Source organism: Symphalangus syndactylus, chromosome 14 (genome assembly GCF_028878055.3).
Source record: "Symphalangus syndactylus isolate Jambi chromosome 14, NHGRI_mSymSyn1-v2.1_pri, whole genome shotgun sequence".
NCBI lineage: Eukaryota > Metazoa > Chordata > Mammalia > Primates > Hylobatidae > Symphalangus > Symphalangus syndactylus.
The window spans coordinates 8887035-8903617 of record NC_072436.2 but is presented as its reverse complement, the minus strand read 5'-3'; the positions used below and the strand labels follow the sequence as shown (position 1 = coordinate 8903617).

The window sequence follows — 16583 nt, the reverse complement described above, 5'->3', positions numbered from 1 at the left end:
GGTGGCTGACGGCAGGTGTCAGTTTGGCTGGATTAAGGGATGGCTGGTAACGCATTGCTTCTGGGTGTGTCTGTGAGGGTGTTTCTGGAGGAGATGGGCATGTGAGTTGGTGGGCTGAGTGGTAAAGATCCTCCCTCAATGTGGATGACACCATTCCATTGCCAGACAACAAAAAGGCAGAGAAAAGGTGAATTCCCTCTCTTTCTCCTGGAGCTGGGATGCCTTCCTCTCCCACCCTTGGACTTAGAACTCTCAGTTCTCCAGCAGTCCTCCAGGCTCTCAAACCTTTGGCCTTGAACTAAGAGTTACGCCAACAGCTTCCCAGTCTTGAGGCCTGCACACTTGGACTGAGCCACGATACTGGCTTTCGTGGGCCTCCAGCTTGCGGATGGCCTTCTGTGGTCCATCTTGGCCTCCACAGTGGCATGAGCCAATTTCCCTAATAAATTCGTTCCCATCTATCCTTCTATCTATCTATCTATCTATCCGTCTATCTGCCTATCTACTCACCCATCCATCATCTATCTTCTGTCTATCCATCTATCATCTATCTAATCAATGTATCTGTCTGCCTGTCCATCTGTGATTTCTATCTATCTATCAATTATCTATCTACCTATCATCCATCTATCATCTAGCTAGCTATCAATCCATTCATCTATCTTTTTTTTCTTTTTGAGAGGGAGTCTCACTTTGTCGCCTAGGCTGGAGTGCAGTGGCATGATCTCGGCTCACTGCCTCCCAGGTTCAAGTGATTCTCATGCCTCAGCCTCCCAAGTAGCTGGGACTACAGACACGCACCACCACGCCCAGCTAATTTTTGTATTTTTAGTAGAGTTGGGATTTCACCATGTTAGCCAGGCTGGTCTCGAACTCCTGGCCTCAAGTGATTCACCGGCCTCAGCCTACCAATGTGCTGGTATTACAGGTAAGAGTCACTGCACCCAGTCTATCATCTGTCTGTCTGTCTGCCTGTCTGTGTCTGTCTATCTGTCTGCCTGGCTATCATCTATCTATCCATTTTTCTGCCTGTCTGTCTGTTTGCCTGTATGTGTCTGTCTCTGTCTGCTTGTCTATCTAGCCATTTGTCTGCCTGTCTGTGTCTGTCTGTCTCTATCTGTCTGTCTACTTGTCTATCTAGCCATCCATCCATCCATCCATCCATCCATCTCCTATTGGCTGTCTCCCTGGAGAGCCCTGGCTGATGCAGATGGTGCCTTGGTCAGCTCGGGCTGCTATCCAGATTACCATGTAGGGAGTGACTTAACAGAAATGTATTTCTCAGTTTGAGAGGCCCAAAGTCCCAGAACAAGGTGCCGTCAGGGTTGGTTCCCGGCGAGGCCTCTCTTCCTGGCTTGTAGCCACCTCCCTGCTGTGTCCTCCGGTCATTTTTCCTCTGTTTACAAGTGAGGCGGGAAGAGAGATCTCTGGTGTCCCTCCCTCTTCTTATAAGGACACCAATCCTATTAGATTAGGGTCCTGCCCTATGACTTCATTTAACCTTAATTACCTCCCTAAAAGCCCTATCTTCAATTACAGCTGCATTGGGAGTTAGAGCTTCAACGCAGGAATTCAAGGGGGAGGGCACAGTTCAGTCCATAACAAATGGGAAACCATGTTCATGACCAAACTCCCCAGAAGATATGGTCCATCAGCGTCGCCAGTGGTTGCAAGCAAAGGCCAGAGAGGAAAGGGGCCTCCGTGGGGGGGGAGGGGGGGGGGCAGCTGGTGCCAGGAAGAAGGTTCCTCTTCCTGTCTAACAGCAGGGAAGTGAGGCTGGCTGCAGATGCCATTTGGGGTGGGAAGAGAGGGGAGCTCCTGTTTGCACATGCTGTGTGGGTCCTGGCCTGATCCCCCTCCGTGCCTCCCACTTCTCATGCCCTCCTTTGTGTGGGAGAAACGCCCACCTCTGCTGGCTCGGGTGTCCAGGTCCCCAGGCCTGCTGGCTTTGGGCTGGGTTCTCGGGAGGAGCCTGGGAGGTGGGAACAAGGGAGGGCGCGGGAGCTCTCCACCTCCTCTGCCTCAGACGGCTTCCCCAGCAGGAGAGTTGCTCCTTTGTGTAGTTCCAGCTGCTGCCAGAGTCCCACCTGTGGGCTCCCAGCAGGTGACTCTGGCCCCCGGACTCTGGTCACAGGACTTCCTCCCTCTCATCCCGACCTAGGGGTGGTGGTGGCACCCTGCTGCCAATCTCCAGGTCACCCCCACAATGCTAAAAACCCTTCCTCTGCCTGCATGGGTCCCTCTAAAGGCACTGAGAAGGGCCCTAACCACATGTCCACGGGGTCAAACATTTTTTGTAAAATTTACAAAATGGAAAATATGTTCCCTACAATCAATTAACAACCCCGTTCATTTCCAGTCTTGAGTTCCTGCCCGTCACATTTTCTCTTGTGTGAGGTGGAAAGGGAGGCTTGCTGCCACGTGGGGGCTCCTGCTAAGGAGAAGTTGAACTGGAAAGATATTTAGTTTGGCTTTGGTCGGGTTATATTTATGTAGTTCCCATTTATTTCCATGTATAGTTCAGTTATTGCTCGCTATCCTGGTGCGGAAATGGATTCCAGGAATACTCACTCCGCTCACCGTTCCAATTCCACCTACCACGCAGAATCAAAAATCACAAGACACGAACATATCCCGCGGTGCCTGGCGCCGGAAAAATGTGCGCAGTGGAGAGAAGCAAGATTTGAAATGCACGGGTCCAGAAGCAAATCTGTGGAAAATTACTCCCATCACCAGAGGTGAAGTTCTAAGCAAAGGATTCAGTTCCTTCAACGTGGAGTTAAAACAGAAAAGTTTCTTTGGTCAGAAATACATGCACAAATGCCTCACATGCAGATAGAAATATCCCCCACTTTCCTACTTCTTTCTTGACAGGAATCACATTTAAAAAACAAAACAAACAAAAAAAACCCCACAAAAACAGGATTTACCAAAATTTCTGTGTTTCTTGAACAAAAAAATTGTAGCAGCACCACCAACTGCTTGTTGACCACTTTTGTATATATCCCAACTACCAAAAATACAAACAAAATTTGATCAACTAAGGAGATTCATTCGCTTTATTATTTATTTATTTATTTATTTATTTATTTATTTATTTATTTATTTATTTTTGAGATGGAGTCTCACTCTGTTGCCCAGGCTGGAGTGCAGTGGCACGATCTCGGCCCACTGCAACCTCTGCCTTCTGGGTTCAAGCCATTCTCCTGCCTCAGCCTCCCAAGTAGCTGGGATTACAGGCATGGGCCATCACACCTGGCTGATTTTTTATATTTTTGGTAGAGATGGGGTTTCACCATGTTGACCAGGCTGGTCTAAAACTCCTGACCTCAAGTGATCCACCCATCTCGGCCTCCCACAGTGCTGGAATTACAGGCATGAGCCACCATGCCCAGCCTATTTTTTTTTTTTTTTTTTTTTTTTTTGAGACAGGGTCTCACTCTCTCACCCAGGCTGGAGTGCAGTGGCATGATCACGGCTCACTGCAGCCACGACCTCGTGGGCTCAAGCAATCCTCCCACCTCAGCCTCCTAAGTAACTGGGACTACAGGTGTATGCCACCATGCCCTGCTAATTTTTGTATTTTTAGTAGAGACGGGGTTTCACCATGCTGCCCAGACCAGTCTTGAACTCCTGGCCTCAAATGATCCACCTGCCTTGGCCTCCCAAAGTGCTGAGATTACAGGCACGAGCCACTGTGTCCAGCCTGATCAGTTTTCTGTTCTCGAAATAGAAAACGATATTACCAAGTCATCATATTGAAGAAGTAATGCCAAAAATGTGGGAGAAATAGAACTTTGGAGATATGACTGGTAGTCGACTGGTACTCTTCTGCATGTAGTGATGTTTGTGATATTTAACAGCTGCTTATAATTTATAATTTGTTGTTATTTATTTTCTCATTCTAAATGAATCATTGCATCCATACCTTTAGAGGGCTGTATAAAGCCCACGACTTTGATTTCCTGCTGATTGCCTCTCTATTCCCTGTCTGGCCTTCACCTCTCCGATCATCTGTGTAACAACTTCCCCGCCTTTAAGTCCTTCTGTTCTTTTTTTTTTTTTTTTTTTTTTTTTTTTTTTTTTTTTGAGACGGAGTCTTGCTCTGTCCCCCAGGGTGGAGTGCAGTGGCGCGATCTCGGCTCACTGCAAGCTCCACCTCCCGGGTTCACGCCATTCTCCTGCCTCAGCCTCCCGAGTAGCTGGGACTACAGGCGCCCACCAACACGCCCGGCTAATTTTTTGTATTTTTAGTAGAGACGGGGTTTCACCGTGTTAGCCTGGTTGGTCTCGATCTCCTGACCTCGTGATCCGCCCGCCTCGGCCTCCCAAAGTGCTGGGATTACAGGCTTGAGCCACCGCGCAGAGCAAGTCCTTCTGTTCTAAATGCCCAAGTGGACCAGGCACTGTGGCTCCCGCCTGTAATCCCAGCACTTTGGGAGGCCCAGGCAGGAGGATCACATAAACCCAGGAGTACAAGACTAACCTGGGCAACATAGTAAGACCCTGTCTTTACAAAAAAAAAAATAATAATACAAAAATTAGCAAGGCAAGATGACACACGCCTACAGCTCCAGTACTTTGGGAGGCTGAGGTGGGAGGATTGCTTGAGGTTGGGAGTTCAGGACCAGCCTGGGCGACAAAGCAAGACCCTGTCTCTACAAAAATAAAAAAAATTAGGCAGGCATACAGTGTGCACCTATAGTCTGAGCTACTTGGGAGGCTGAGAAGGGAGGATCGCTTGAGCTCAATTGTTCAAGACTGCAGTGAGCCGTGATCGCGTCACTGCACTTCAGCTTGCGTGACAGAGTGAGACTTTGTCTTGGAAAAAATAAACGAATAAATAAATAAATGCTCAAGCGGTTTCCATTTCCTGGTTAGACCCCATTACATACCCCATGAACAAATCGTATGCATGAGAAAGGTGAGCAGATGAACAGGGCAGGGCCAGGAGGCCAAGGGGAAGATCACAGATCACGTGGCGAGAGACCAGTGGTCAAAAACTGCCAGCTACGGCCGGGCCTGGTGGCTCATGCCAGTAATCTCAGCACTTTGGGAGGCCGACGCAAGCCCATCACCTGAGGTCAAGAGTTTGAGACCAGGCCGGGCGCGGTGGCTCACGCTTGTAATCCCAGCACTTTGGGAGGCCGAGGCGGGCGGATCACGAGGTCAGGAGATCGAGACCACGGTGAAACCCCGTCTCTACTAAAAATACAAAAAATTAGCCGGGCGTGGTGGCGGGCGCCTGTAGTCCCAGCTACTCGGAGAGGCTGAGGCAGGAGAATGGCCTGAACCCGGGAGGCGGAGCTTGCAGTGAGCCAAGATTGCGCCACTGCACTCCAGCCTGGGCGACAGAGCAAGACTCCGTCTCAAAAAAAAAAAAAAGAGTTCGAGACCAGCCCGGCCAACATAGGGAAACCCCATCTCTACTAAAATTACAAAAATTGGCCAGGCGTGGTGGCGGGCGCCTGTAGTCCCAGCTACTCCGGAGGCTGAAGCAGGAGAATTGGTTGAACCCGGGAGGCGGAGGTTGCAGTGAGCCAGGATCGTACCACTGCACTCCAGCCTGGGCGACAGAGTGAGACTCCATCTCAAAAAATAAAAAATAAAAACAATAAAACCTGCAGACTCCAACAAGGAAGAGCCACAGGACAATACCCCAGGATGCAGGAAAAGGCCATGCCAGCCTTGGATCCCTTCTGATTAATGGGCACCCCAGTCACCAAAGGGTAGATGCGTTTCACTCAACTTTTATCCAGCCATCAGAGTATAACACAGGGATGTGCCATAGAGATGGGGACCAACAGGTAGAGAGGTGATGGGGAAGGAAGACTGAGGCAAGAGGAACAAAACGGGGACTGCAGCGGGTAGGTGGTTCCAGAAGAAACTGCTGCACAAGTAACGAGCCAGCAGGGTGAGTGACAGCCAGGAGAGGTGGCCCAAGAAAACAAAGAGACATCTCCGGGTGTACAGATGCGTCTTGAGGGGCCGAGGAAGAGAAGGGAAAAGGGGTGGCCCTGTGGAGCCCCGGGCATGACTGCCAGTGGTGAAAAGGAATCAAAGATCTCAACAAGGGGACGACTTTTCAAACAAGGAAGCCCTGGGCCTTCGCAGGGGGACCAGCAGACTGAGGGCAAACGGCATTCTGTTCATTAAACTCTTAGTAAAATGTCGAGGTAAGAACACTTGTCTGGTTTTGTGGGCAATCCCAGAAATACCAGAAAAGGGACTCATCATGTGCAATCTTTTCTTAATTACCTGGAGAAATGTATGGTTACCTAAGACAGGGAAAGGCAGCCAAAGCAAGTGGAGGCCAGGCACAGTGACTCACACCTATACTCCCAGCACTTTGGGAGGCTGAGGCAGGAGGATCGCTTGAGGCTGGAAATTCAGTACCAGCCTAGGCAACAACAAAACAAGACCCTGTAGCTACAAAAAAAAAAAAAAAATTTTTTTTGAGACGGAGTTTCACTCTCGTTGCGCAGGCTGGAGTACAATGACATGATCTCGGCTCACTGCAACCCCCGCCTCCTAGATTCAAGCAGTTCTCCTGCCTCAGCCTCCTGAGTAGCTGGGATTACAGGCATGCGCCACCACGCCCAGCTAATTTTTTAGTTTTAGTAATGACAGGGTTTCTCCATGTTCCTCAGGCTGGTCTTGAACTCCCGACCTCCTTAGCCTCCCAAAGTGTTGATTACAGGCATGAGTCACTGCGCCCGGCCGCTACAAAAGTTTTTTAAAAATTAGCCAGGCATGGCCGGTGCGGTGGCTCACGCCTGTAAACCCAGCACTTTGGGAGACCCAGGCAGGTGGATCACGAAGTCAGGAGTTTGAGACCAGCCTGACCAACATGGTGAAACCTCGTCCCTACTAAAAATACAAAAATTAGCTGGGCGTGGTGGCACATGCCTGTAATCCCAGCTACTCAGGAGGCTGAGCAGGAGAATTGCTTGAATCCAGGAGGTGGGGGTTGCAGTGAGCCGAGATTGCGCCACAGCACTCCAGCCTGGGCAACAGAGCAAGACTGTGTCTAAAAAAAAAAAAAGAAAAAAATTAGCCAGGCATGCAGTGCACACCTATAGTCCCAGCTACTCAGGAGTCTGGGAAGGGAGGACCAATTGAAACTGGGAAGTCGAGACTGGGAGGTCATGATCACGCCACTGCACTCCAACCTGGGCAACACAGTTAGACCCTGTTTAATAATAATAATAGTAAATAATGCAAGTGTGTGTAAGTATTTATTTATTTGTTTTTGAGACAGAGTCTCGCTCTGTCGCCCAGGCTGGAGTGCAGTGGTGCGATCTCGGCTCACTGCAAGCTCCGCCTTCCGGAATTCACGCCATTCTCCTGCCTCAGCCTCCTGAGTAGCTGGGACTACAGGCGCCCACCACCGCACCCAGCTAATTTTTTGTATTTTTAGTAGAGACAGGGTTTCACCGTGGTCTCGATCTTCTCACCTCGTGATCTGCCCGCCTCGGCCTCCCAAAGTGCTGGGATTACAGGCGTGAGCCACTGTTCCCAGCCCTAAGAATTTATTTTATCCCAGCACTTTGGGAGGCCGAGGCGGGCAGATCACAAGGTCAGAAGATTGAGACCATCCTGGTTAACATGGTGAAACCCCGTCTCTCTAAAAATACAAAAAATTAGCCGGGCGTGGTGGCGGGCGCCTGTAGTCCCAGCTACGCAGGATGCTGAGGCAGGAGAATGGTGTGAACCTGGGAGGCGGAGCTTGCAGTGAGCGGAGATCGCGCCACTGCACTCCAGCCTGGGCGACAGAGTGAGACTCCATCTCAAAAAAAAAAAAAAAAGAAAAGAATTTATTTTAAGTCAGCAAGCTCTAGGGTTGAAGCCTGTCTCCACCTAGCCCCAGGCCCAAAGCTATAAGCATGGCTACTGTAACATCTTTACTCAGGACACCACCCTTCAGGGGCCCAGACCCACACCATCAAGGAGGAGTGTCCACACCAGCAGTTGGGGAGAGGGTGGTTCCCTACATGATGGAATGTCCACTCTGAAGAGCCATTATAGTGATAATCACGAAATCTATGCCTGAGATCTAATTTCAAGTGAAAAGAACAGAATTCAACATTCATTCTATGGGGAGTATGCAACTCTGAAAATATACACCTTTCAAAATTAAATCAAATCCTATCTCATGTTCCTGTGGAGACAAGCACTGAATGGAATACAAAAGAAATGCTACAGTCAACGACAGTTGAAGTTTTCCTTTCAATTTCTTGTTCGCATTGTTTGACAATAAGTAACACAGAAAACTGACAACAAAAAGCAAAAGAGAAAGAAGAGATACAGCGTATAGTTTAGATTGCTTTCCTTAAAAAATTGAATAATAGCCGGGCGTGGTGCCTCATGCCTGTAATCCCAGCACTTTGGGAGGCCAGGGCGGGTGGATCATCAAAGGTCAGGAGTTTGAAACCAGCCTGGCCAACATGGTGAAACTCCATCTCTACTAAAAATACAAAAATTAGCCAGGCATGGTGGCGCGTGCCTGTAATCTCAGCTATTCAGGGGGCTGAGGCAGGAGAACTGCTTGAACCCAGGAGGCAGAGGTTGCAGTGAGCCAAGATTGAGCCACTGCACTCCAGCCTGGGCGACAGAGTGAGACTCCATCTCAAAAACCAAACCAAACCAAACCACACAAAAAAAAGAAGCAGCATAATACAAAGGCCTGGCAGTTAAAGCGTTAAACCCCAGCTACCAGGAAGGCTCTGCTATCCAGTGACTCATCGCCCCCCGCCTAGGTCAGCCACACCTTGGGTCTCTGATGCTGGAGGCAACCGTGATGCCAACATTGGCGAGAAATCCACCACCTCCTCCTCCCCACCCCTCGATGCCAGCCTGTGTGTGCACTTGCAGCTGTTCCACTGGTGCCTCCATGGTTGTCTACGCCACCGGCTCACCTCCCAGCAATAACCCGACAGCCCGACACCTCTGTAGACCCTGTGGCTACAGAGCTAAAGTTCCCTGTTATTAGTGGGTTTTGCAGACAACTCTCCAAATCCCTCTGGGTTGAGTTACTCAAGTCCTTAACAAGCTGGAAGATGACAAGGGTTGGATGTAACCCACTTCCAAGTGGCTTGGGTTACATGGACATTATTCCTCTCCTGGGATCTGATTTGGGATGGAAACAGGAGCCATAGTTCACGGGAAGGCTGTGAAAGGAAGCCCCGGCCCCAGGGTGCGGATCAGGTTGATCTTCGGCACAAGGCCCCCGGGGCGGCCCACCTGCCTGCTCTGCCCAGCCCTTCCTGGTAACCACACTCACCCAGGGCCCATCTCAAACCTGGCAGGCAATGCTGCTGCTCCCATCTCAGCTGCTGCCCCAACACGCCTGGCCTGGCCAGGACAGGTGTGCAGGCATGGCATTCAGGGACATCCTCGGCTTCCGGGGCCCAACCCCTGGTTCCCAGGTGCAGCGCTGGGAAAAGCAGAGGGCCCCGGCCATGGCGTAGGCCTCATCACGGGTCCTTTAAGCAGCCTGGGAGGAGCCAGAAAGAGAGCAATGCACTCACCTGGACAGAGACTGAAGCCACATCCCCATTGAGAAAAGATGACACTACTACCTGGACCCCTTCTCTGAAACCCCAGGCCAGGGTGGGGTAGGAGTCAGCGAGAGAGTCCAATGCTCCAGAGGGGACTTTCTGGCCCTCCGTGCCCCCTAATTCAGCACTTCTGGGGACCCACACACTCAGGGCAGAGTGGCCATCCAGGGTTCCTCTCACCCAGTCACAAAGGCCACTGAAGGCCCTAGGCCAACACCGCTCTGAAGATGACCAGCGACTTGGGTTCCTGCCAGAGACAGCAGGCAGCCTGGGTCTAAGGGTCGCCCAGTGACTTGAAGCTGGGATCATCTTACATTCCCTGCGCCACTCCTGTTTCCTGTCCTGGAGGTTTTCAGGCTGCCAACAGTCACGCTTTGGAGAACCAGGTCAGATTAGGCTGGGAACAAAGCTCAGCTGTCACAGAGCTGCCGAGAGGCCATTGGCAAGCAGTGCCCAGGAGCCGCCCCTCCTCTGCCAGCCAGAGCTCAGTGTCTCCCTTCACAGGGGCTACAAATGGGACTGCGCCCAGGGCGGGGTCAGGGAGATAAGGCAGAGAGAAACTGGGCTGGGAGCAGAGATTGATTGCCATGCTCTACCCTGGAGACCCAAGGCCAGGCCACCCTGCAGAGCTGGTGCCCAGAGCCTCCAGGGTGCAGCAGAGGAGGCAAACAGAGCCTGACACTCAGCAGTGCCCAGCAGACGCTTCTGGAATGAATGACCAAATCCACATGGAGAGTTGAAATGGGCCAGGAACCTCAGGGAGACGGGCAGCTCACAGCTCAGCAGGGCCGCTCCAGTAGAGCAGGTCAATGCCAGGCCTCCTGGCAAAGTTCCCGGGGCCCGGGCACAACTGTCACATCAGGAAAGGGGCAGGGGTGACCAGCCTATCGGCCATGGGGGCACTTCACTGTCACATCAGGAAAGGGGCAGGGGTGACCAGCCCATCGGCCATGGGGGCACTTCACTGTCACATCAGGAAAGGGGCAGGGGTGACCAGCCCATCGGCCACGGAGGCACTTCACTGCTCCCACAGAAGCTCGGCACCCACAGGCCTGGGTACCACACGATCTCCATGCCTGGCATCACGATGGTTCCCCACCAAGTCCCTCCACCCACCAGGACTGACTCCCTTTGGTCAGCAATTCCAGATCACCATGACCTGGCAGTTGCTGTCAGGCCTGCCTGGCTAAGGACTCTCCTGGAGACTGAGCCACTTCACACAGCAAAGTGAGCCACTGGGCCACAGCGCTGTGTGCTGTGTACAAGCCCCGAGGGCTTCACCCAGGGATTGGCACCCACTGATCCCCATAAATCCCTGGCAACCGCCTAGAGCTGGGACGTTTCCAAGGTAATAGCTCCAACAAACAGAGGCGCAGGAACCCAGCGCGTCACCTCCCTCCTCACCCCAAAGGTTCACACGCCTAGGGGCCTGGAGCCTCTCTCTGGAGCCCCTCCTACCCTAAAGCCAGCTGGGTCTGCCCAGGAACTGCCATCATCACCCCCAGGCCGGGCCTGCACTGATGTGTACTGAACTCCCCTTATCAGATCCATCTTAGGCAAACTTCAGAGCCCACGCACCACTGCCTGTGGACAAACACTGGGGCGGAAACAGGGGCCACCTCTAGGTCCCAGTCACATGGGGCTGTCAGGGCTGCCTGGGATGGGCAGGAGAGTGTCAGAGGAGGGCAGCCCAAAGACCAGGTAGAGGGTGGGAAGTGTCCCCTTCCCTGGGTCCTCAAGTGAGATGTCCTCTGCAAACACCCACCTGGGACCTCCAAGCAGAGGGTTGGCTCCCATGTCACCTGGACCTGGATTCCAGACCACTGCCCCTAAGTGGCAATCCTGGGTCCCCTTGTACCTGTCCTGGCTTGAGCTGGTCACACTTGTGGGGGGTGGTTCCAGGAAGAAGGTGGACTGTCGCAAACGCAATGCACCGCTGCCAGGTGCATTGCCCTCGGCTATCAGAACCCCTCTGGGCAGACCGGGGAGATCTGACGGGCAAGTGCCTGTGGTCTGGCGTGAGCGGGCAGGGCAGGTGGCCCCTGCCTGGGCATGCCTTCCCACCTTTGCAACAGACTAGGGAGAGGGCTGGCCCCAGGACTTAGGCTCCGCCAGCTGTGTCACAACTGAGGGGCCTCGGCGGGGGGACTCAAGTCGGACACAGCCACAGACTAACCATACGAGGCGGCTTTTTCTCTTCAGCCCAGGTCCCCTCAATGTGCCAGAGCAGACAAGCTTGGACGTGAGGAGGCAAGAGGCAGCGGGAACAGGCACGGAGACGGGGCTGGGGGAGAAGAGGAAGCAACCCTGTGCTTGTGCCCTTCCCACGCTTGTCTGTCACCGGGTTAGCTGACTGGGGAAGTGTTCTCTGAGGGTGCAATTCCTTGCCCTTTCCGTAAGTCAGCTCCCAGGGCGCTGGGTGGGGGTGCAGCCCTGTCCACCATGGCGAGCCAGAGCACTGAATCACGGCAGAAGCTGCTTCCTGTGTGGGTGCAGCCTCCCTCCCTGCCCAGAACTCAGAAGTCACGACAGCATAGAGCTTTTTAATCGTGGCTGGTGCTCCTTCAGGAATCTCCTGAAAGCCACAGAGAAACTCCAGAGTGGCTGGGCACGGTGGCTCATGCCTGTAATCCCAGCACTTTGAGAGGCTGAGGCAGGTGGATCAACCTGAGGTCCGGAGTTCAAGACCAGCCTGGCCAGTATGGTGAAACCCCATCTCTACTAAAAAATACAAAAATTAGCTGGGCACGGTGGCACGCGCCTATAATTCCAGCTACTCAGGAGGCTGAGGCATGAGAATTGCTTGAACCCGGGAGGCAGAGGTTGCAGTGAACCGAGATCGTGCCACTGCACTCCAGCCTGGGCGACAGAGCGAGACTCCATCTCAAAAAATAAAAAATAAAAAAAGAATCTCCAGAGTAATTCCCAGGTGCCAGTGGGGGTGCAACGCAACCTCAGTCCCGCTTCTGTGGCTCATAGGCCTCAGGTAAGTCCTCCTGTCGCTGCCACACACAGAGAGTTTCCAGGGGAGCCTGGGAATAACGGCAAGTTCCATGCGACCTAGTATGCAAAAGGAGTCCCAAAACTCAGAACCCAGAGAACCGGGGGGTACAGTGCAGCTGGCTCCAGTGCTGAGGGGCTGGGGGAGAGACCCTGCACCATAGTCTGACCACAGTAAGGGAAGATCATGGAGGCTCCTGGAACGTCCTAGCAATGGCGTAACCCCAGCCTTCTCCATCCTCCTGCTGTCAATGACAATCATGATCACGACAGCAGCTAACAGGTTACCGAGCAGGCATTTCTCAGCTTTTTCAAATATGAACTCGTTTAACCTTTACAACAACATAGCACTGTCCCATTTAACAAATGAGGCAGGCTGGGCGTGGTGGCTCATGCCTGTAATCACAGCACTTTGGGAGGCCAAGACAGGCAGATCATGAGGTCAGGAGTTCGACATCAGCCTGACCAACATGGTGAAACCCCATCTCTAGTAAAAACATAAAAATTAGCTGGGCGTGGTGGCACGCTTCTATAATCCCAGCCACTCAGGAGGCTGAGGCAGGAGAACCACTTGAACCTGAGAGGCGGAGGTTGCAGTAAGCCGAGATCATGCCATTGCACTCCAGCCTGGGAGACAGAGTGAGACTCCGTCTCAAAAATAAATAAATAAATAAAATAAAAAAACACCACACACACACACAAAAAACAAAACAAATGAGGCAAATGAGATGCATGAGGTAAGAACCTTGTGCCACAGGGAGAGGCGCAGCCTGGTGAGATTTAATCCCAAGGGGCTGGCGGCTCTGAGCCCCCAAGTGTAACCACTGGACCACGCTGCCTGTAGACTACCACTACTTCCACCCCATTGGAAGGCCGGGTGAGGCAACTGAGAAAGCCTGGAGCAGCAGTGGAGCTGCCAGAGACAGCCTGTCCCCAGTGTCCCCCTGGATCCTGCAGCTGCCCCATGTGGGCCCTTGCTGCTTTCCCCATTGGAAAAGACCTTCTTACAGATGGCGTCTCATGACGCCACCCAGGCTGGAGTGCAGTGTCTATTTCCAGGCGCTGTCATAGTGCTGCAGCCTTGAACTCCTGGGCTCAAGCGATCCTCCTGTCTCAGCCTCCTGAGTAGCTGGGACTTCAAGCTCACCTGGTCAAGTCCCTTTTTATTCTCCACTACTCAAGATTTCTCCTTCCTCAAGGCCCAGCTCAATCCCACCTCCCCCTAAAACCTCCAGGGCATTCCTGTAGTATTTGGAGGCTGAACTGCTCAGGAGGGAAGGGTGTTAATGAGCTGGTGTCTCGCCTTCATCCTGACTACCGGTGAGAATGTAAGTTCTCTGCAAGCAAGGACTACATCTCATTATCATTTCTGTACCCACTCAGACTTGGCCATGTGTGCCCAGCACATAAAGTGTGTTTGATGACTGTCTACAGACCCACGGTACTTGAGATTGCCCCAACACATCCTTCTAAAATCTTTCTCCTTTTCAGAGGCTCACAAGTGTTCAAACCAGCTCTACCAGGAAAAACATCATGGTCATTCCATTTATTCCGAAGCCCATATACAGGTCCAGAAGCAATAATCCCGCTCAATCTAGAAGAAAAAATAAAAATCTTCCTGTTGTCCTTGGATTATCAGCGCCTAGGGGGACTTTTAACATCTTTTGCTGCTTTCCTTAATTTCATGGCGTCGACGGCTGTTGAGGGGTCAGCCTGACTCCTGCAAGTGCCCCTACCTGGAAAAGGGCTGGTACCAAGAGAGCTCCAGGACACTCAGAATGAGAACAAGAGGCCACCCCCACCATCAGCCCCCTCCAGTCCGACCCCATACAACTGCAACACAGTGACCCAGCACACCTTGGGCCACTGCCAAGCACGGAGCGAACCAGAAATGGTCTGAGCCCTCCCTTCCCCCACGCTCAGAGGGGCCCGCCCCTTTACGTAAACACAAGGAGCCACCGAGGCTGCTTTACAAGAATTGGTTCCTGCTCACCCCACAAACGCTACTTCCACCTACTGTAAAAGGTTCTGTCCTTTTTTTTAAAAAAAAAAAAAAGAAAAGAAAAAGAAACCCAGTGAGGGGTGGGGTAGGTGTGGAAGAGAGGAGAAACGGACAAGTGATGGTCTCCCCACCTCCAAATAAGCCGCAGGTGCAGAGACTCCAAGCCTGCTTCAGGGCCCTTCCAGCATCTGTGCAGGAGGGTCTCCGCAGAAAAAGCCCAGGAGCCACGACCTGGGAGGACCCTGGTCACCCCCACTGTCTGGAACCACCAGTGGGAGGTAAAGTGTAGGAAACCAAGGGCAAAGGGCCCTCCCTGGGCGGGCTACAGATCCCCAGGAAAGGGCCGTGCACCGCGCGATCCCCACAACCATCTCAAGTATTTGGAGCATGTTGGGGAGGAAGCCCCGGTGCCAAAACCAAGCATGTGCCACCTGGAAGCCCGCTCCCGCCCACCAGCACACCAACCCACCCACGCTCCTGACAGAGCTGTGCTCGGTGTGTGTAGAGGGCCATGTTCGCAACAACCGGGTGAAAGTTGCAATTCTAAGCTACTGACCCAGAAGGGTATTTTCGGGGAAGTTCTGAGTAATCCTTTGAGACAAGGTATTCTTTATCACTCATTTTGGTTCCTAAATATGGAAGGCCAGAGGAAACCGACAATGGCCCAAAGGCAGGGGGATGGCCCCGATGACTCCTTCACCTCCAACTAAGGCCCATGATTCTGTTCTCCTATTAACAAAAACTAATTCATGGATCCTTGGCAGATAACTTCTATCCGAATGAATTAAAGGAGGAACATTAAACAGACGGTTTCTAGATTTAGAAGAGGTGACGCTGTTTATAATTTGAGGACTGAGGAGGACAAAGGATCCTGCCTGCCTGGATCCTTTAGAGAAAACCACAAAGGAAAAAAAAAAAAACAAAGGAAAGGAAAAGACAAAGAATGAAGATCTGGATTTCTCTTAACCTGCCCTTGCGGCCTCGGTGTGCCCATCTGTGAAATGGAACTTCAGAGTGCCAGAGCGGGAGCCTCTTACGAAGGCTCCTGAAGCGGCTCATGGTGAGGCCCAAGTCAGGCCCCCTCCGCCTGCTTAAGGTGGACCCTGCTAGGGTGGAGTGAGGATGTCAGCCGCGGGCGGCGTCCTGAACGCAAAACATGAACCCGAGTCGCCAAGTTTGGGCGCTGCTGGACGATCCCACCTGGAGGCCGTCCCGTGCCCCATTAAGTAAAGAAGAAACCGAAGAGAATCCGAAGAAAGGATGCTGCGGCCTGGATCACCAGCCCTAGAGACTGAACCCAAGGACACCCCTCCACCCAGCCCCAACCCCATTCACCCACACAGACGCACAGGGACCCAAAGCACCCAGCCGACCTGGAAAGTCAGCGATTCCTGCGAGGGTGCAAGGGGCGAGGAGGAGAGAGCGTCCCCAGGGCAGCTCCTCCGACACTCGAGCAAGGGCTGGAGACAGCGCATGGGACGGTCGGCTCAAGTCGAAGCGGCCCGACAGCGGCCCTATCCTGGGAGAAACTCGACCTGCAGTGCTCCCGCCGCGGGGACTCGCTCAGCTCCGGGGGCGCCTCGCCACTCCCGGCCGCAGGCGCTCAGGTGAGCAGCGCTGGTCCCGGGACACCGACCCCTCCCCACCCCATGCGCGAAGCCCACCTGAGTAAGACTTCTTCATGGTGCAGCCGTGGCCGCCGCGGCCGCCGCTCCCAGGAAACTGTGGCTGCGAGGCAGTGGGGCGCTCTCTCCCAGGGCGCTAATCCTGGGCCGGGAGTAGGAAGGCGGGAGGCTGGGGCGGCCCGCCGCCTGGAATGCACCGCCCCCTGCCCCGCCCCGGGCCCGCCCCGGGCCCGCCCCTCCCCGGAGATGCGCATAGAACCCCGGCCCAGCCGGCTGTGGTCCCGCCCCTGACCCGCCCCCTCCCCGCCCCACAAACGTGCGCGCCGAGCCCCGCCCCCACCCTCCCCTGCGCTGCGCTGCACCTGGCGGAGCCGGGCTGGCTGGCGCCGGGCCTGG

At 53.3% G+C, this 16583-nt stretch overlaps 1 protein-coding gene across 2 annotated transcripts in view; it reads right to left on the bottom strand.

Annotated features, from left to right (window-relative positions):
* The window catches only part of SEPTIN9 (septin 9), a 220745-nt gene extending 204363 nt beyond the window's left edge, over positions 1–16382 (bottom strand). The window contains exon 1 of one of the 2 annotated variants that reach the window (XM_055242144.2): positions 16227–16382. In XM_055242144.2, the coding sequence (XP_055098119.1) occupies positions 16227–16245 (19 nt within the window). In that variant the 5' untranslated portion in view covers positions 16246–16382. The remainder of the gene's footprint in view (positions 1–16226) is intronic. The other variant, XM_055242147.2, reaches the window with a different exon arrangement.
* Between the last annotated feature and the right edge of the window lie 201 nt (positions 16383–16583).